The sequence below is a fragment of the Urocampus carinirostris genome, chromosome 4 (genome assembly GCF_059441175.1).
Source record: "Urocampus carinirostris isolate Australia breed hairy pipefish chromosome 4, RoL_Ucar_1.0, whole genome shotgun sequence".
Lineage (NCBI taxonomy): Eukaryota > Metazoa > Chordata > Actinopteri > Syngnathiformes > Syngnathidae > Urocampus > Urocampus carinirostris.
Window position 1 is genome coordinate 43199057 of NC_142352.1, and position 22617 is coordinate 43221673.

Consider the following 22617-nt stretch of genomic DNA (forward strand, 5'->3'; position numbering starts at 1 on the left):
CCATGTTTACCTGTTTTCACCCACATTCTTTCAGTGATATTGCACAGCGGAGGTGGAGCTTCAGTGGTGGTGGTGAACGGTGACACAAAGACGGTGGTGCCTCCCCTCGCAAGGCCCGTCCTGAAAATCGGGGGGATGAATATTCTTCTGGTAGATGGAGTCCTGACAGTTGTGGTGGTGATGGTTTTCCAGGTTACAGTCGCCGACGTGGTCGAGGTTACGGGGTTTGACTGCGTGGTGGTTAGTCTTGGCGAAGTCGTCGAAGAGGGGGGTGTCCTTGTCGTGGCACTAGCAGCCATGCTTGTTGTGTGGAGCTTCAAGGAGGCTGTTGTGGTGTCCTGTTGGACCGTTGGGGTTGATACCTGAGATGCCTTCTCAGTCATTCCAGGGGGTTTAGAGGGAGCCAGTTGGGTTTCTTTGGGAGCAGACACTTGAGTTAGAGGGTCTTTCCCCGACACTGTGAGAAGACAAACGTTGGGGATAAGGTTGACGTCAAATTTGGTGATAAAAGTATGAAAGGCTGTTATATTGAAAACTACAGACTTACTACAGCAAAAAGAACTGAGATTTTAACAAATAGACTTATACCTCTGCCTACAAGCTTAATTCGTTCCAGGATCGTGCTCAAACCTTGAATTGCTGGCGTAACAAGCGAAATTTCCCAATATAAAATAATGAAAAACATTAAACATCAGAAACAATCAGTATAAAATCTATAAAAAAGCACATAGCAAATTAGCTTTAAGGTTTTTTTTAATTAAGGATTTCATGTTAGCTATATAGTAAGCTAACCAGAATAAGCAAAAGCAAAAAAAAACGAGAAATAAATCAGCAGAATTATCTGATATCGCCCATGTAATGATTTTTTTCAAACTAAATGAAGAAAACTGATTGCTTTTTTCACTGAATTAATGGGAAAAAATACTTGAAACAAGTAAAATTGTCTGCCATTTGCCACGTTGCTCAAATTTAAGTATCACGTTTTAACAGAATGAAGGAAAAATAAATTATTAAAACATGTACACGTTTCTGAAAATGAAACACTGTGTAGCAAATACACTAATTATACACTAATTCCAATTTTAATGTTCACCTAATTGGGCCATCTGCCGCTAAATTCTATTTAAGGCCGGGTTACGTATTTTCTGATTAAAGGTATTTCTTTAAAAATGGTTTATCTTTGGTGGTGCTCCACTTTCTATGTGCTGCCATTACTTTTGTGCCAAAGCTAAAAATAGCTCTTAATACCTCAGTGCTTCCGTATGTTGCCCATCATCTGTGGTGCCACCGCTATTAATGTTTTTCAAGCTATTTGGGAGACAAGCACACTAGGTTGAGGTTCATTTTAGTGAGCTTTTGATTTCTTTACTACATTGTACCTGTGTGTTTTTCTTTACCCGAAAAACAATTGCATAAGAAGGTACGATGCCATATGTTGACATATAGGATTGAATAAATACCTAAATATACACTCAAGATCAAAGTTAAAGAACGACTTATAAGAATGATAAATAATTTTCAAATATTACCATCTTCACTGTTCCACAGTTAAATTAAATGCTATCGGTACCAAAACAAAAAATGACTGAAGGCATTTTACGCAAAAAATATTTTTCATAAAACGCACTGATCCAAAATAGAGAACGACAATGACTTTGGCATGGAATAACAATTCTGAAGGTTACAACAGTCTGCAATTCGTAAGAAGTGTACAGGCATTTGCTACGAATGACTTCAGAACATCTGCGGCCACAGGATAGTAGTCCCTCACACTGCTCTCATGTGATTTTGGTCCATTCCTCTTTAGACCTCCTTGGTGATTGAAGTTGGTTTCTTGACCATAAGTTTTTCACCAAGGATTTTCCAGAGGTTCTCTATTGGGTTGAAATTAGGACTCTGGGCTGCCCATGTGATTTATACAATGTTTTTACCTTCAAATATATTTTTTACCCATTTTGTTGTGGGACATGAAGACTACAGATTCAGTGGTACCATGTGATGTTGAAGAACATCCTGATACGCATTTGCATTCACTTGGCAATGTAGTTGGAAAACAGGCCCATCTCCTGCTGTAGAAAGCATGCCCCAAACCATAACACTTCCTCCTCTGCCTTAGACTGACTTTTTTACACACTTTGGGTTCAGTCTTTCTCCAAAGTGGGGACGATCAACTTTTCTTGCTATGTCTGATCTGGACAACCTTCTGCCAGAGGTTTTCAGACACTTTAGACTGCCCACTATCTTGCAATGTAACTGAAACTGGCAGTAGGAATGCCAGCTAAACAGGGTTTGCCAGATAATCAAGGAAATTAGTAATATGTGCTAGATTTGCACCATTTAGTGAAAGGCACCTGAAAGTGTTCTCTAGTTTTGATTAGTGCATTTTTGGTAAAAAAACTGTTTTTTATGTAGTGCTTTATCCATTTTGTAAAAAAGTGTTGAAGTAGCATGGTATAACTCAACAAAGTGTCCTTATATTGAGCAGGGAAGATGGCATTTTTTTTCAAATTATTCAATTGTTTGTATATTGTTCTCTAATTTCGATCTCCAGTGTATGTGCCATATAAATAAATTAACAGAAATTAATCATGTAATACATAAATAGACAATACAAATACATTCAGCCATTATCTTCAGTTTATGTAGGGTCGGGAGCAGCAGCCTTAGCACGGAAGCCCAGTCCTCCCTAACCCCAGCCACTTCATCCAGCTCACCCTAGAGACGTAGTCTCTCCAGCGGGTCCTGGGTTGTACCCGGGTCCTACTGCCGGTGGGACATGCCCAGAACAACTCCCGAGGGAGGAGTCCTCAGAGGAAGACGTGTCGGTGGGATCAAGATGGTCCTCGAAGTATTCTGCCCACCGATTCACAACATCCCGGGTCGAGGTCAGCAGCGCCTCATCTCCACTATACACAGTGTTGATAGCACACCACTTTCCCCTCTAAGACGCTGGATAATGGACCATCATTTCCTTGAAGCCGTCCAAAAGTCCCCTTCCACGGCCTTACCCGTATTCCGCTTGGCCAGCCAATACCTGCCAGCTGCTTTCGGAGGCCCACAGGCCAGGAGGGCCCGATAATAGTCCTTCCTTAGCTTGACAGCATCCCATACTGCCGGTGACCACCAACGGGTCTAAGGGTTACCGCCAAGGCAGGCACCTACTACCTTGAGGCCACAGCTCCAATTGGCCGCCTCGACGTTGGAAGCGCGTAACATGGTCCACTCGGACGCAATGTCCCCTGCATCCTTCGAAATATGGGTAAAGTTCTACCGGAAGTGTGAATTGAAACTCTTTCTGAGAGGAGATTCTGTTAGCCGTTTCCAACAGACCCTTACAACACGCTCAGGCCTGCCGGGTCGGACCGGGATTTCCCCCCACCATTGGAGCCAACTCAACAGCAGGTGGTGATCAGTTGACAGCCTCTCCGCTCTCTTCACCCAAGTGTCCAGAACATGTGGCCGCAGGTCACATGAAATGACTACAAAGTCGATCACCGAACTGCTTCCCAGGGTGTACTAGTGCCAAGTGCACATAAGAACACCTTTTCTGTGTCCTTATGTGCACTTGGCACTAGGACACACTTATGTCTGAACATGGTGTTCGTTATGGACAAGCCATGGCGGGCACAGAAGTCCAATAACGATGGGTTAGGGTGGGGCCGTTTTTCCCAATCACTCCCTTCCATGTCTCACTATCATTGTCCCCCAGCAGTAGGAGGGAACCACAGGGGGAGCGCTCTCAAGCACACACTCCAAGGGCTCTAAGAAGGGTGGCTACTCCGAGAGTAAGTCAAGTCATGTTTATTTGTATTGGCCTTAAACAAGGAGTCACAAAGGGCTGGTCGTGAAAAAAGTACCGCAGGAATTTTTTTGGGATGGCAAAAAAGTGTAGGTATATTTACGCCATTTATTTCTACATATGGCAGGATTGGCCTTCCATTTTAATCATCCTTCGAAACAACTTTACTCGGTGTACTTTTTTTGTGAAAAAGACATTCGACTTTCTCTCGCTTCACATTTATGACTTCATTACTGTGTCTGTGGAATTAATCTGACACAAAAGTCAAGTCCTGGTGGACGTGAGATATTAGTTAAGAAATGTGTGCACTCATCCGAATATTTTATCCATTATGTCAGGATAATATGATATCGGGCACTTAGGGCGAAATTTCTCCACTTGTCATCATTAAATGACATTTAGTAGACTTTTGGCATTGGTTCACAGCACCGATACATGTTCATGTAATAATATATGTTTTGTGACTTACACTTGGTCTAGTAGACTTTTGGTCCGGCAGAGGGTACCTTGAAACCATATTTTGATGCATGAATAAATTAATGGCCTTTATCGTCTTTATAAAAGTATAATTAAATTGGATGGCTTCTCCTTTCAATGCAAGTACAACAGATTAAAAAGGAAAACATGTGCAAAAGGATAAAAATGTTTAAAATGCCCATGGGCCTCTTGATCTCATTAATTAATTAATTGCATTATCCTCTGATTTTGCCCCTCTTTATTTTGCTCGTCATAAAAAAAAGTAATTTACATGTTTGCAGATGTATAACATATATTTGTATGTATTTTTGTTTAATGTTAAGCTATTTTACAAACACTTGGATTTCTATTGTTTTAAATTATACAATACTCTGTCGTTTTGTGCATTATTTTTATATGCGTACCAAATTTCAATAGTTGAATAGAGGGGAGGAAATTAAAAATGTGTTCTATAAAAATGACAAGTCATCAATTCATCAAATAAAACAATCCACTAATTCCATACTTCATGGAAATAATTGTTAGTTGCAGCCCTAAATATATGCCAATGAAAATTACAATTCTGTGGTTAAAGGGCAGCACATTGACCGAAGGGTTACCACTCTAGATAGTGTGGTTGCTCTTACATGAACTTCCTGGGGACAATGAAGACGGCGCCTCTGAATCTCGGCTTGAAGGCCATTGGGTGATGTTGATAGCAGTAGAAAGTGTCGGGTAAGTACGACTGTGACCAAGGCTGTCCGGGTGTTTGACAGTTTCCGCCATGACGGTTAAGACAGACGAAAAGGCAGGAAGACCGGTCGGGCCTTGCCCCTCAGATTCTGAACGGGGCACCGTCAAAGGCACCCGTCGTTCAACCAAAGGATGAGCGGAAGCGGCAGGGGGTGCGGCGTCGAAGCCGGAGGCATGGTAGGTTTTCTTTTCTGCACCTGGAATATATAAGGCAATACAGGTATAAGGTTAACCAAGGTTAACTGGGTTAATGAGTCAAAACCAATGAAGCGAAAACATTTATTTATCAGCCCTATATAATTAACATATAATACGTACTACTGTAAGAAAATAAGAACTATCGACCTACAATTAAAACACAGAACACAGAATTGCAGTTCAATGAATGGTATTTATTGTCATTAATGCTCATTCTACAGTAGTAAAACAAAATGGGAGGGCTTCTCCTTTCAGTGTGAGAAAGCCATTTCAGACAAATGCAAAAAAATTACTTTAGGGTAATATATATTATGGGAAAATATACCGTTTTTAAAGTCCATCCTTTGTTAATTTGATATGTTCAAATAAATAATAAATAATACATAAATATGACCAAACGAGTTTACCAGTCAAAAATGTTTACTTCATATTAGCAGTTCTAGACTTGCGTATCCCTCAAAGACAGATATTTTTGGCCACAATTGCCAGCCCAGTCACAATAAAACTTGACCATAGTGGATCATCTTTTCGCCTCTGAAAAAAATGTCATCTAAATTACATTAATGCTCCAAACTCTGCAGGAGACAATTGGCCAATTCAGTGTCATAACTATTCCAGTGCTGGTCCCATTCTGCATTTTTATTCACATCCAATCACTGACGGATCCATTAGTGGCTTCTCTGTGAAAATCATCCAACCCCTTCAGCACGTTAAAGTGCATCCAGCTCACTCTTTGTCACAGCACATTATATGATTTAAAAGGACAACTATTTAGCTGTCAGGTGCAGTGTTGCTTTGACCTTCTTGAACTGAAAATCCACATAAGGTTCATTGTACTTTTTTTCTGACTAAAACGGTAGTGAGAGATTATCAATTGAGTCAATTACTCTTCAAGAGTTTGCAAACGTGTTATTGGATTTTATATGATATTTAATAAAATGGGCGTGTCTTTAAACCCACAGAAATTGACGTTCTTGCAGATCTCATCTTCTGCTAACCCGCGTTCGGGAGCCAATTCTCGCTGAGGTGTTGGATACTGCCGTTTAGCCACCTGCTCTGACAGAGCCTAAGATATGGGATGCTTTTTCACCAATGGGCCGATAAGGGGCAAGGTGATCATTTGAACAGTTTCGAGGTCATGAGATCAAACCTCCCTGTGTGGAGTTTGCATTTTCTCCCCGTGCTTGCGAGGGTGTCTTCCGGGCACTCGGGTTTCCTCCAAAATTCCAAAAACATGCATGTCAGATTAATTGGTTGGTTCAAATTGTCCCTAGGTGTGAATGAGTAAGTTAGTTGTATGTCCACATGTGCCCTGCAACCAGCTGGCAACTAATTCAAGGAGTCGCCTACCCACTGCCCGAAGATGGCTGCGATGGGCTCCAGCACCCCGGCGAACCTACTGAGGATAAGCGGTGCAGATAATAGATGGATGGATGGATGGATGGATGGTGTTATGCTTATTTACTCTCAAACCCCACGCCTGTAAGCCATATATCACTAATAAAATCACCACATCTTCATCCAATCCTTACTTTGCATCCTTTAGCAGTACTCTACATTTGAACAATCAATTTAGCATTGCCTTGCACTCTTCACCCACCCTTTTCTTTACATCCTCCTCCAAACCACCACATGCTGCCTCATACAAACCAAAATTCTTCAAACCATTTACCTCCTGCAACTTTACACCATTCAACAAACCCACCAACCTCACCAACTCTCAAACACCTCATTACCTTACTCTTGTCTGCATTCACATTAAGCTTCTTTCTCGTATAAGCTCTATCAAACTCTATTACCAAGGCACTCAGTCCTGCTTCAGAGTTATCTGCAAACAACAGCTGACTTACATGCAACTCACCCTCACAGATACTCTTACATGCACCACATGCATCACTCCATCCATATACAAATTGAACCGCCACACCCTTGCCTCAAACCCACTCTTACCAGAAGCCACTCGCTCACTTCACTCCCTACTCCCACTCAAGCTCTACTATCCTCATACAAGCTTTGCACAGCATGCAGCAACATGCCACCCACCCCATATATCCTGAATACTTGCCACAATGCCTCCCAATCTATCCTGTCATATGCATTCTAGAAATCCATAAATGCCCAAGACAACTTTCCCTTTTGGCTATAAATGTTTCACACAACTACCCCACTGTAAAAATGTGATCTGTAAATCCCCTTCCTCTACTAAACCGACCCTTTTCCTCCCTAAATAATTCTGCTCTCTTATCCCTTATTCTTCCAATCAAAATATTGCCATTAAGTTTTCCCACCACAATCAACAGGTGAATATTGTACCTCTAAAATTACTAAACACCAGTCTGTCACCTTTCGGTGAACCACACATGCACACACCAGTTCTCTGGTACCACTCCAAGCATTAAACATATCTGTCATTCAGTGCTTTTTTTCCCATCTCTTACTGCTCCATTTACACAATTTTCATTTTCATTCAATACTTCTCATATACTTCCTGATCAGTAGTCTGCAACCATTCCTCAAATGGTTTTCTCTTTTCCATAATTGCTGGTCTCACATTCGCATTCCACCATACACTACCCTTTCATACACCTACACCAACCTTGTGCATTCCACATACCTCAACTGTGCTGCGCTTCAAGCATGTCTTCAGACGTTACAACTCTTCCTCCACTCCCTCTATAGATCTCTTCGTCACTATTTTAAAACACTCCCTTACTCTTTCGGCATACTCATCCTGCTTCTCTCACTTCTTCAACTTGATCATCTTCACTTCTTCTCTCACATGCACTTTCTTCCATAACCCTGCCACTTATCACACTTACACACACAATTTTGCCTCCACGAGATAGTGGTCAGACATTCCACGAGCTTTGCCACTCAGTACGGTCTGATCCAACAATCTCTCACTCATCCTCCTACTGATCAAAATCCATTCATTATTAGTCTCTTAACCATTCGTGCCACTCTAATTCATGTGTACTTATTGACTTGCTTTTTCCTAAACATACTATTTCCTACCATTAACCCCAGCTCCAGACAAATTTCAATCAGTCTCTTGCCACTCTTACTCACTCCTGGAACACCAAATCTTCCAATCACCCATTCCATCCTCACATCACTAACTCTGGCATTGAAATCTCCCAGCACGAACACAGAACAATTCATTCCATTGACAAATTACTCTCCAATCCATTTCTCCCTTCCTCATATCTCTCAGCACCTGGACCATCCACATTCCGAAAAGACGTTCTACCGTAGGCTGACCTGACAGCAGCAATTGTGTACTCTTTATAAATAAGTAAAAACAGTTACACTAAAACTCAGAATTATTGCAAACAGAACTTTTCTAATGATATAAACAAAGGTTAGCATGCATACATTCACTGTGTGATTACCATAGTCAACAAACAACATGCAAGAATGCTACCACAGCAAAACACGCCAGGCTTAAAACCTTTGTCAGGAAACAACATTTTGAAGCAGTGAAAGAGTCAAATAAAACTAAATAAAATTTTATAATTGTAAGTACTCTCTGCTTTGAAAGGCATAAATTGCTATCAGTGTTGTACGTGTGCATGCGCTGAGCGGTATGAAGGGATTTTAGAACAATGGACTTCTTTACCCCAATATGGAGTTCATTGACAAATACAATGTTTCTGTGTTCCCTGGTGATGATGCCAAGGTCATTGGAGAAATCTCTCCTGGTATATAAATTTTATTAAAACTTCCAAATGTTGAATGATCCCAACAAATGTGTTGAGCAGAGGTGCCCACACTTTTTACTCTTGTGAGCTACTTATAAAATGTTCAGGTCAGAATGATCTACCTGCTATAAAAATGCAAAACATATCCTTTTATAAATCTAGCATATTAATATTGGGGTTTTTTTGTACCATACAGTGCCGTGAAAAAGCATTTGCTCCCTTTCTGATTTCTGTATTCTTTGCTTTTTCATCACTCAGAAAGGTTTCATATCACTGTGAAACATCTGTGGATACCACTATGGTTGGGAAAATCGACTTATTGAACAATCATTATTGCAAAGGACTTATCAGATCATTGTGTTAGAAGGAAATTTTGATTTTTCCATATGTTATGTCTTTCTGGAATACATATGTATTGACTGGAAAACGTTTGGTTGTTACAGAAGTTATATACTATTTTTTACACTATTTCATCTTACGTAAAGTCTTGTTCTAAAATCTGACTTCAGTGTTTGAGGGCAAGCTATGAGAGAAGGTTTGTCGTGAACCGCACTTTGCCTTGGAATGTGCCTTTCCTTCCATTCTGTGCAGATAACAATGACTTATCACCTCGCCTGGAGTGGGGGAGTATGTGCCTGGCACGTCCTATGACCCTTCCTCCCATTATTCAATCATGGTTGGGAAGTTTGCATCGACGACCACGGACCAATCAGCCAGCGGCTTGGTCGTGGGCTGTGAACGTTTGGTCGACATGTGTCATAGAAGTGGGCAACCCTGGAAGCCCCCGTCGTCTCCTACACACGATTGTAATTGTCAAGGAAGAGAGATCCGATGTGTTCAACTCTTTGATTCGGCTAAATAAATTAACATGTGAACTATACTCGGCTCAATAACTTCTCCGGCTTCTGGACATGCTCCAACTGTAAGGGATTACACAAGACACGGGAAGTGTCTTCGGAGTCAGATTTCAGTACAATAAATGTTAAAACCTCACATTACCCATGTGCTACTTACTAACAAACGAAGTGCGAGAAATTCCTTTAATATCATTCACAGGATTAACCCCTCCAAAATTCAGAATGTGGGCATATTTAATAAAGATGTCAATGTAAACTATATATCTTTTTTTACACATAAGGAAACTGTAACCTTCTTATAAAACGTTTCTGGAGTGAAATCTGTAATTTTATAGTTGCATCCCCCTCACATGAAACAGATAGTATTGATTTCCACAGTTACTAGTAGTAAGAGAATCCTACTGATATGACTCAGATACAGCACTTTCATCATCTGGTCGCTGTTGTTTTTCTGTGTTATAGGAGTCAAATTCAGCCACACTCAAGAAATACAGAACCAAACAAAAATATCAAGTCAGTGGTTTAACGGGTGATTTCCCAACGAAAAAAAAAGTTAAACATAAATGTAAATAAAGACATAGTAGGAATTTTGCTATCAACTTGAGACGTAAGAGACCACCATCTGTTTTCCTACCAGTTTCTAACCGATTAGAGAAGCTTGACATTTTTGAAACAAGGACCTAAATTCAAGAGTGAATGAAAATCTCACCAAAATGATCATTGAAATCACCCAAAATGCTAGTCGCGTGAAAAAAATGGCCTGACAAACAGCACCTGGAGGAGCAACGTAATAAGTTTTTATAAGGAATGGAAGGATCGGGGGGAAGAAAAACTATAAAATATGTATAGTGATTCAAACTATTTTGTAATTTCTATATGAACTGACAAATGACTGTTACAATGATGAAGTTATACGCCCTTCGCTTCAACATGTCATCCCTTTTTTTCTTTTCAGGTGATTTGTTCATTTTATGGTGTTTGTTGCAACAAAATTGAAAAGAAAAGGATAACAGAAATACAAATTCACAGGTAAAGTAATTTGTTTCTCCGCCTTTAAATGTGAAGTCAAACTTTAGGTTTTGCCTATGAAGGTTTCCCCAAACCAGTAGACCATTAAAACTAATCATTTAGATATATAGATGTAACTTATCTGCCCCCTTATCTAGTTTATTTAAATTTGTTGTAATTCTGATTGTGTGTACAGTTTGTTTACAATGTTAATGCAATGTTACTACAGAATATTTCTATGGAAGTGTATATGGGTTCTGTTCAATACAGCATTTAAAAAAACAGCTTCCAATTCAAACGCAATTGTGTTGAAGCTGCTTTCTGCACTGTTGATGACTGAACACAGGTAGACAAAAGCGTATCATATCCCAGTTTTGTCGCCAGACGGAATGCATTTGCTGCCTTGCCGGTTACCATTAATCAACTTCAATCATACCAGTTTAGTCACAAAGTGTGTGGGCTCAGGTAGGCGATGCTGGCTGACCTTATTTTACTTAAAGTAAGGGTAATGGACGTGCTGTTTAGGGCAATGACTATCGCATTCGCTGGGATGTTGTGCATGGACTTCTCTTTTAACCATGTCATGGTAAATGAAAGCTGAAGGTTTTCTACTTATTTGAAAATTAATTAAATAGTGCCTAAGTGTCTTTGCAGAAGTTTAAACATGATTCAGCCTTATTTCATGATACATGCAATAATCTACAATGTGACATTCTCAAAATCAGGGTATCTTTTCATTAAGAACTACAATGCAACAAAACACTTTCTAAGCTTCATATACTATAGCAGCCATTTAAGCTACAATTAGTGGTTGCTTCCTTCTTACTTGGAGGTTTGCCAAAGCAGTTGTGGAAATGTATTGAATGCACTTTTTGTTTTGTTATAAATGCACTGTCAGTAAAAACTAAAAGTGTTAGAATCTTAGTGAGTGGAAAACATATTGAAATAATTCTGATAATAATTCTAATTCTTTTAATCTTAATTGTAACTGAATCGGAAGGTACCCAGAAATTCCCACTCCTCGATTCTAATGAGCTTGTGTTATTTTGAAGCCTTCTAACTTAAAAGGGATATGTTTATTCTTTTGCGCCTCCTGGCAGGAAACAAAATAACTTCAATCATTAAAAAAACTACATATTCTTGATCAATAAGTAAAAATACTAGAACTATCGTATAAACCTGCATTTGTTAAAATAGTTGTAGGTCAAGAGATTGGTATTCATTTTATATCACATGAGCCTCACCTAGAGGGAACTGAAATGATTATCCACCATATTTCTGCCACGGGTACCACTAAAACCATACATTTTTGAAAAGCTGGGAAAAATAAAGGTAAAAATGGTGCAGTTTGGTCACGTTTGATTCTCCATAGTTTGTATTCTTTCTTGTGCTTTCGGTAGCACCATAAAAAAAAGCAATCAATAATTTTCAAAAATGTTAGATAATGGAAAATGATATGCTTTCTGTAGGTGGACAAACATGACAAAAACATTCTTAATGTTTTTGTATGAATATCCTTGTAGATATATACAGTATATTTGTGCATGTGTGTGTTGCGCTCTTATAAGGCTTATTGAAAGCTTTTTTGTGACTTATGTTATTTTTTCTTTGTTTGGTTCTATATTGCTCTTTGAACATTTTGGGTTGTCGACCCCTGCTTTATATTGTTTATTTCATGTAGAAATAAGTGAAGGGCAGCCTCATTTTTGTGAAATAACTACCGACACGCTCACAACTACGCTCAGAAAGTTTAAGCAATAAATGCAGCAATTATTCTGGCGAGCAATAGTGCATTGCATCATCGCAAGAGCGTGTATGAATATTTTACTTGATCTCGTAGGACACGGCATAAGAACAAACATTCAAACAATTTGTTTGAAAAATGTTTTCTTGATTCCAAACTTTTCTCTCAGAAGTCGACAGAAATGCTTTATATCATCCCCAGAGCAGATAGCACTATGTTTGAGTAACCGGCACTCCAACATGTCGCCGTGTGCTCCATTATATGCCGCTTTTCCTTTTTGCTCTCAGCTGTTTTTGTGCTTTTGAGTGCGGAAATAGTAAACAAGAGAGTGCATTTCCAAAGAGACGCACACAGAACCCTGGGAGCAAAGAAACACATTTCACAACTAGGATCGTCTGTTTCTGATGAGGTGCCACAGGCCTTCCTCAGGTTAGGACTCTTTTCATGGACGGCGCACAAATACACAAACACAGGATGCTAATGCAACTAAGCTGTTCTTTTTGTCTTATTCGTGCCTATGTTTGAAAAGCCCTGCATTATGGGTGTGCACAGTGACGGTCAGTGCTGAGGTGAGACAATCTGTTTCTATTTAACTCAGTGACGCGCATGAGCTCTATGGAGAGCGTTCCAGGAAACAAATAAAGGGACACTGTGTAATATGTAGACATTACATGTATAATGTAGCACAGTGGAAATCAAGAAAGATACAAATTATGGAGCCACAAAGTGACCAAACTGCAATGTTGCTACTTATTTACTTGCCCTGCCTTGTCCAACTATTCCAGCCTGCAAAAAATATTTTTTTGTTTTTTGGGATACCCATAGCAGCAAGACAATTATGTCAGCTCCCTCTGGGTGAGGCCTATGTTATGTGAGATGATTATAAATTACGAGAACATTTTTGAAAATGCACGTTTATATGATAGTTCATGTTTTTTCTGCTCAGTTTTAATTAAGCTATTAGGATTCTTTTTTTACCACTTGGAAGTGCTAAATAATACACACTGTACCTTTTTGACTGCGGCATAAATGAGTTGTCTTATGTTTCAAGACAAGTTTTAGTTTTGTTTGGAATTGAGGAAATGTTGTTGATATCAGGGTCAGGCAGAAGTGTGAGGCCAATGAGGTGACAAAAATAAAGGTTTTGAAGTATAAACTTTTCAGTGACATTCCCCCATAGAATTATAATGCCCCAATGTTTAGATAAATTACATCCACACATTAAAAATGGCTTATTTTCAAACTCAAAATGCAACCCATATTTATAAACGAGAAAGCTGACATCGCTAGTGAATCTTTTAAAGTTGTGACTTTGAAATTGGTGACATGAAGTTTAGCATTTACAATTGTGGCACTATTATTATTTTGTCCACAAAGATGATTCATATTCCTTTATTACACGCTAAAAGGTGTGATGTGATCTGTATAAGTTTTATAAAGGAAGTAAAAACGCCTCACTTAATTTTCCCAAAATGATACTTTTGTCTTTACACGCATTACTTCCCTGTACATATAATAAAATATTTTAAGGACAATCAAAAGAGCCCATGGACAAAAAAAGCGTTTGTGGCAGAGACAATCAATAATTGTTAAGTCAGCTACGGTAATTTACTTATTCTTGTTTTATTCACGTGAGGCCTCAAAGTATCCATTCAACTTGTTGCTATACAATTTCTACATTATCCTTAGTGGTGTTCTGATTTATTATTGGGTAGAAGGCCTTAAAATGTGTATTGAGTCTTATCAGACCACTTGCAGGATTGTGTCTGGACAAGGGGGTGCAGTGAAGCAGGGATTTGGGGAATTTTTCACTGACTTATCTTTTGTTTTTGTCGTCGCCCTTTGGTGTGTAAAGGATTGTCAGCCATTTTGAAAGTGCACGTGTAAAATCATCACAGCTTCTGTTTTGTACTTCCTTTAACCACTAGGGTCTTAGGGGCACCACTTCCTGTAGTGTGTCTCAGGCAAGTACACCCTGATCGTGCCAATCCCTCTCCAGGCCAAGAAATGTTTCCACTCCGTCTCAAACTAGCGACCTTTTGTGTGTTAGGCGAACATGCCAGCCACTGCACTAGTGTTTGTGTTGAAAAAAACGTGCTTTAAACAAGTGTTGGCGTTTCAAATCAGGGTTTAAGTTTGAAAACAAGGCATTCTATTTTAATACATTCTACTGGATTGTATTCTATTTAAAGTTAAACAATAGATTTAATTAGCGTTTTAGGATGTCAAAGTCCCCACGACCCCAGTAAGGATAAGCGGTGCAGAAAATAAATGGTTTTCAAAGTATAAGTATTTAAACTGGTGTCTATGTTTCAAATTAGGGTTTTCACAAAGTATTGAGGTTTTAAGTTAGGTTGTGAATGAAAATGAAAGTGGAGAAGTGGGGTTATAAAGTACTTTTTTTCGTTTTAAAACAGTATTTCAAAGAAGATTTTTACACTTAAGTTATGATTTTAAGACCGAGTTGAGATTTCTAAGAATGGTTTTAAACTATATGGTTTCAATAGATTTATGTACATGGATGAAGGGCTCTGCTTATGTTAAAAATAGGGGTTGCAAAGTAGTGTTTCCATTTTAAGTTTTATATTGTAAAATTACAATGAAGACAGTCCATTCTATTTTATTATATTCTAAGTAATGTTGTGGAATTAAAGTTTGGGTTTCAATTTTTGGTTTAATGCTATTAAATTCGCATATTTTATTAGTAAACGTTTGATAGTACTTTAAAAGTTAGGTTTTAAGCTTGTGTAAGTGTTTCAAAGTCGGGATTTCAACTACAGTTAGCGTTCTGAAATGGAATGGTGGAATAGAATGAGGGTTGCAAAGTAAAGTTTTAAACAAGATAAACATTTCTAAGTACTAATGTTGGGATTTGTAAGTTGTGTTTTAATTGTGGTTTTTAAGAGATGTGTCAATGTAAGGGCCCGGTCACACAGCCTTTCACGGGCGTATCGAGGCTGAATCACGGCCAGAAATTTCTGCCCGTGAAGCAGACGCTGTTGGACGCTTTGAGATCGCGATACAGACGAGATACAGCCGTGCTTTACACGCGGCAAGAAATTCACACGTGGTTGGCCGCGCGAAAAAGTTTTGCGCCGCTCAAAACTTTAGACCACGGGTAACCGCAGGCGGCACACGTGGTACACACGGGGTAATGACGCGGTACAGACGCGGAACGACGTGCTACGGCCGCGGACAGGGCGTGGTTACACGCGGGTAGGATGAGAAATTTTAGCGGGTGGAGCACGGTCATAGCACGTTTGTTCTGCGCCTGTATCGCGGTGTTATCACGTGAATTAGCGTGTGTAACCCGTGTGACGGTCAAACCCCTTTCTCCGCGTATATACAGCGCGATTTGCCGAGCACACGTCAGTTGTGCTCGAGACGTCAAGGGGTGAACATGGATCCCCGTCACCGTAGTGACCTCGTCTTAATCCATTTTTATTTCTCGACATTTCTTTTCATTTCATAACGAGATAATAAAATAAAAATGAAAAACTATTACAATAATAACATATTGGCTTCTTCTTCGGTGCCATAGCTTGAAATCTTTATCTTCACGGGACTGTCTTGAGCGGTTATGATTTCTACAGCCCGGCTCGGCAGCTTTTATACCCGTGGTCCACACGCGGAAAGGACGTGGAACTGACGCGATGAGGAAGCGGAACAGTCGCCGGCGTCTGTTTTGCGGGCATACCACGGATGAACAGCGGGTTGGCCAATTTTGCGCATTTTCTACCGCGGGCAACCACGGGCAAAAAAAAAATCGCAAAATTTTACCCGCAATACAGACGCAAAAGGCTGTGTGACCGGGCCCTAAGATTAGTATTTTGAACTGAATGGAAAACTTTTAACATGGGGTTTCAAACAACCATTTAATCTTGTCGTTTAAGGACTCAAAGAGTCAATTGAAGACTGGACTGGATGCCAAAAACAATCAACCAATCACAACATGTTCCGTGATGTGGGAGTAATCAGGAGTATTTGCAAACTAAATGCTTTTGGACAGCAATCCATCCCATCTAGGCACAAGCAGCACTGACTGTCTAAACTGGCCTCACATTTCCACCTTAAATGAGCTTGTGGATGTGTTGTGTGCTCTGCCTTGCTGTAGTCAGGAGTTCTTTCCTGACACGCTGTCACGGCGCTCCAGGCTGCAAGGTTATCGGGGCCGTGTTACGTCGTCCACACTCACGCTGGGATGAGTTGGTAAGCCGGATCCCTGCCTTATAATATCTCTTGCAGGTCAGCCGATACATGTTTGATGGGGTCTAGATCAAGGATCTGTCATTTCAAGATAAGCACGCCAGAAAGAGACTGTGTTTATTATTTAGCTCTTCCCGGTCCATGCAGTGAGAGTAATTTTGCCTTCATGATGATAAGGTACCCTATATTACCGGCAAGCACTATGCACTATTGTTTTAATGAGCATTTTAGTTTAATTTTACTTGTTGTCATTATTCATTTTCCTTTGCTATGGTACGAAAGATTGGATATGATAAATGTATATACCATACATTACCTTAAATAAAATGCAGGAATGAAATACATGTACCTGTGGTTGAAATATGTCACAAAAACAAATAACGTGATGTCATCACCACAAGGTCTATTTTGCAACAGAAATATTAAAGCCACAAATGATGCAAAGTGTTTTGTACAATAATATACTCTAAATTCAAGAACAAAATACCAGTGATTTAGGATCTAGTATCAATATTGTCACACAAACGCTGCTACCCGTCATTGCCGATTTCCCGCTCATTTCTGAAGAGCATGGTGACACTTTACATTGAAAAACAATGGCGATACGATGACGAAGGTGCTGTATCTGAGTCAAATTAGGAGGCCATAACCATGGAAATCAGAAACCAGTCAGTTTTATGTTGTAGACCAAAACCCTACCCCCCAAAACACAGCCTGGAGAGGAATGTGTACTGCCAGGCCGTACTTGCCCAGGACACACTACAGAAGTAGTGCCTTTATTCATTAAAAAAAACATTATGGATTTGAATAATAAGGAAAAATGCACAAACTATTATATAAATGTGCATTTTTTTAAAAACTCATAGGTGCATTTATTTTACGCATTATTAGCATCATCACAAGGGAGCTCAAATGATAGTCCGTCATTATGCTGCCACGGGCACCCAAAAACCAAAGACCTTGGTAAAGATAGGGCAAAAAAAATTAAGAAAAATTGTCACTTTGAGTCTATTTGCAGTTTATATTCCGTGTGCTTTTTAAGCACTTGTTTTTGCTAAAACTACACAATAAATCAAACTTTAGAGGTCATATAATACACACTGTCCCTTGAAGGAACTTGTGTATTCTAAAGCTTTGGTTCTCAACTGGGCTGACTTTAGAAACAACCATCAGACCCTAATGACAAGCTCTGTCTCACATTTCCACTTCTCAAATAATCAAATGAAAAGTTTGTGCAGTTTAAAGCACAACCAGAATAATATAGTCACCTTTTTTTCAACAAACAAAATGACCAGCAATACCAAAACGACTTCAAGTACTGTATTTACTCCCATATCAGCCTACATCATGCATAAAACAACCCTCTAAACTGCTTTAAAATGGCCAAGAAGTATGTACCCAAAATATCATTCAAACGTGTACCTAAACAGAGATAATAATACAATTAAATCGAAAATAAAGATACCGTATCTACACGACCATTTGGTGCACCGTGTTAGCCTTGTTGGCGAATTCCAGTTCGTCCTTGTTGCCACAGAGACGGAACCCAGACCTCCCAAGGCATACGCCAATCGAATCATCACAGGGTATCCTATCTCGTCTGCAGCTTTTATAGCATCACACACAGACTCTTGAGTCACACTTTTCATTGATCTCCTTGAGTTTTTCAGCAAATATCTGCCTGTGACCATGATGGACTCCACTGGTGTTACCAGGGCTACAACTCCAAACTTGTCGAGGATTGTCCCTAGGTGTGAATTGTCAGTCTCTGTGTGCCCTGCGATTGGCTGCCAACCAGTTCAGGAATTTCCCCTTCCCACTGCCTGAAGACAGCTGGGATGGGCTCCAGCACCGCAGCGACCCTACTGAGGATAAGCGGTGGAGATAATGGATGGATGGATGATTACAAAGTAGAAAACACGAACACAAACTTCTCAGAGTTCGTTTTTCACCTTCCTCCACTTGCGAACCTTCGATTTATTAATCTTCAATTCTCTCGCGGCTGTTTAGTGTCTATGCTATTTCTTGTAGCGTAGAAATCAACAAACCATTGCAGATAAAACACGAAAAGCATTCAATAGAGGGAAAGTGAGGTTTTGGATTGAATTAATATTTTGGGGGACAACTCTGTTCAGACTCTGGTGGAACATCAACTTTCAAATTGCTAGATACGCTACAGAGTTAGCATCCATTAGTACTTCTGCAAACAATGCATTGTGTGTGCTGCACACGTCCTCCTCCACGCAAGTGGGATATAATGGCGTTCAACCAGTAGACGCTTAAAAGTCACAGGTGATCGCATTTATTTGGAAATGTGAACAATCTCACAAAAAAATTGGATTTTCCCCAAAAATCGTTGTCACTGTTGTTCAATTTTGCTGATCACTAACTTTCTTGGAAACCATTATTATGGGCATATAAGTAGATAAAATGCACAAAATCCCAATAAAATGTGATGCGGACCTCCACAATCACACTCGGATGGCACTGATTGACTCAATAGGAAGAAGACTTTGAGCAGGGCATTACGCCATCTACTATTAGGGAGTGTATTTGAGTGTAATTTTTTTTTCTTCTCAGAAATATTTTGCCAAGGCAAAGGCCCACAACTCACTGAAAAAAGGGCTGTTGCACACTTTTGGGCCCTGACCCACTATATGAGAAATACTGCTCTGAAGTAGGTCAGCATAAATGTTGTGAAACATTGAAATTAAAAAAAATGATTTAGACATAAGTAATCAAACCTGCTGCTTATTTTATTTTTCACTGGTTGTTAATATAGACAACAGGAAGCCTAAACTGGGATAGGTGGGGACACATTCTTGCTAAAATCTTAAATGAAATATTATATATATATATATATATATATATATATATATATATATGCTGGCTCAAATGGTTAGAGAGGCGAAAAAAGTGAAGGAAAGATAAATAAATGCCGGAACCTATTGATTTCTTGGCCCCAACGCTCACATTATAGAAGATGCAGTTTCTCTAAATGGTGCACATTGTGTCCAAGGCAAGCCATTCCAGGAAAGTTTTCGATGTCAGCTAAGTAGTCATATTTGGGGATTTGATCAAATGCTGCCCAACAGCCACACTAATCAGTGGCTCAAAAATATGAGTTTTTTTCTCAGTGCGTTATCAAATGTCATCATGTCCACCCATTTTATTATTCATCTCACTAGTATAAGCCACACAGTTGCCTTTGTCTTCTGTCGATCAAATGAGAAGTAGGTGTAGGTCTATTTATTTGTAAATTTGACTATTTTTCCCCAGACACGAATTTCACCGCACATTTGTATTAGCAAGTACTGTGAATTTGGTCTTGTATGGCGTTAGCTCAAATTCATAAAATTAGAAAATGAATTTCCATGAGAGGCAAATATTGAAATTGGAAATTTTATTGTTCAGAATGTTAGAGTAGGATTGGTCAACGATGATAAAAATGTATTTTAGTTTGTAGTTTATATGCTGTAAGAACGCCCCTTGAAATAGTCATGTTGCCGACGCTGAGCAGTTAGAAACTTCGCATAACCATGTGTGGATCACAAGAGTCAAGCATGGCCCACAGGCCAAATGTGTCCCACCCCGTCGTTTGATGTGGTACGCGAGACAATGCTAAATGAAGCACGAAAGAGGGCTAACAACGACCTGCAGTTTTAAATATGATCACTGGATGTCTCCGAAGCACCCACTTTAGCTGTATTGGCTGATTATGATAAATCAACCAGAGAACATTGTCCAAACCTGTCTCGACCGGTACAAACAGTGGACCCAAATGCGGAACGTTTCGCATAATCCTTTATTGAGGGATCAGGGCGAGCGGAAAAAAACAACAGCAATCCAGTGCTCGTTGGGCAGAAGGAAAAAGAAGCCCTCCCCAACGGAGCATGGTCGTAAATCGGAACAAGTCGGGCAGCCGGGACAGGAGACGGAGCGTTGATCGGAGATCGGAACAAGTCAGGTAATTGGAGACGATCGGGAAGCCAGGCACAGAGGATAGGACAGGATACAGGACAGGTCAGGAACAGCACTGGAGCCAGAGTCAAAAATGGTTGCCTTGCAGGTGCGAATGATTGCTGAGGCACTGACAAGGAGCGAATGAGAATGATGTGCTTAAATAAGATTAGGACTAATTAGGGAACGAGTGGCAGCTGGGAATGAAAGGGTGATTGCAGGCGAGGGGAGTTGACAAATAATGTCAGAAACCCATCTTGATGTTTTTTTACTGAGTCCCTGCTTAGGGTAATACGAAAAATACATTAAGTTCGTTTTAAATTGCACATGGTAGTTTGGAGAAGTTTTTTGAAGCTTTAGCTTTTTTCTATAATGATATCAAATCCAACAGCAAAGTTTCCATATTCAGATAAAGAGTTTTCTTAAATTTGGAAATAAAGAGCATAAATAATTTTAAATCATTTAAACAACTTATTTAAATTGGTGTTTGTGTGCTGTATTTGTCTCGTTCCAATCTAAATGAGTTAAATAAACTGTTGTGGGGAATAATTCAAAAGTTGTTTTACAAAAAACATTTTTACAAATGCACAGTTGATAAACACTAGAAGAAATTAAATCTTAGTTAAGGGAAGGAGTATTGGGTAGAAAAAAACCTCATTAGTCGTTTTATAATAAAATTTTTACATCCCTGAATTGAATTTTGAACCTGTGAAAAGACCCTCAGCCCTCCAGCTAAGGCAACTTTTTCAATCCATTGACTTACTAGCCTGGCCCCCGTGAGAATTTTTTCACGTGGCCCTCTGAGCTAAAATGACTTCAACATTCATTCTGTAGATATTTGGGATTAAAAACACATTCAAAACTTTAATCACCTTTGAATTCTGTAAGGCAACATATAGGGAAATATTATAAATGATTCCGTTATCCGGATCAATCTGCTCCAAACTAAATATGTACAACACAGCAGAGTGTGAATGGAATTACTCTGAGGGATTATGTGCGATTACGAATGTACTAAAAACAAAAGTGCACTGGCTTTACATGACTGTCCATTTTAGCTCGTTTTGGGGGCTGTGAGTAGAAAACTAATTCCTCGTATTAGCAAAAATCAAGCAGAAGTACATCATTGTGCCACTTCAAATAAGATCCTGTCACAGTGCCACTCCGTGTTTGGCGTGTGCGTGCAGAGAGGAGGACGCCACTGCATTAAAACTCAGGGCCGTCTGCCGCCTGCACGATGCAAAAGTAGACAGCGGGAGAAGATAACTGCATGCTGCGGCTCTGATGGATCTCGGGATCGCGGCCGGCAGCTGACACGTGGGATGCGAAATGGCAGCTGGGGGTCAAGGCAGGTCGCCTGCTAATGAGATTACGTACAAGGTGAGCTCGACAGTCGCCTCCTGAAATATGCATTTGCTCTACTTAAGTTGGCAGACTTAATACTTTTGATGGGGTCGCTTCCATTAAGTGGGAATGCAATTTTAGAGGGACAACGACATCTCCCAAGGTAGCAGAGGCGATACAGCGCAGCGTACGAAATAAATTGCAAAAGATGATACAACAAATTGAATAGAGTTGAAATTAGGGCTGCTTCAATAAATCAATAGTATCAAACCGATTATCAAAAGCAATGGCAACAAAATTAATCATCAATTTGTTGTGTTGTACAATACAGGTGCCACTCAGCATGTTAAATCAATGCAAATAAGAGTGCATTGATTTTTGTTGTGATTTTAAGAGAGAATGTGTGAAGTACCACTTTAGTCCAGCAGAGGGCGAATGAGTCGAGTCCACATTATATTGTGCGACATCGTTATGATCCAACAAGAAACTACTAGGAGTACTTTTGTCCAGCATAGGACCATATTTCAGTGGTCTCCAACCTTTTCCAAGCTGACAGCTAGTTTTTGTCACTCATTAGCACAAAAGGCACAC

General features: G+C 39.7%; 1 protein-coding gene across 1 annotated transcript in view; it reads right to left on the reverse strand.

Moving 5' to 3' along the window:
• The window catches only part of kiaa1549lb (KIAA1549-like b), a 128201-nt gene that overhangs the window by 64638 nt on the left and 40946 nt on the right, over positions 1-22617 (reverse strand). Inside the window, exons 2-3 of the mRNA XM_088334635.1 lie at positions 4903-5205; positions 11-457 (exon numbers count right to left, since the gene is read on the reverse strand). Of these exons, the coding sequence (XP_088190761.1) occupies positions 11-457; positions 4903-5205 (750 nt within the window). The remainder of the gene's footprint in view (positions 1-10; positions 458-4902; positions 5206-22617) is intronic.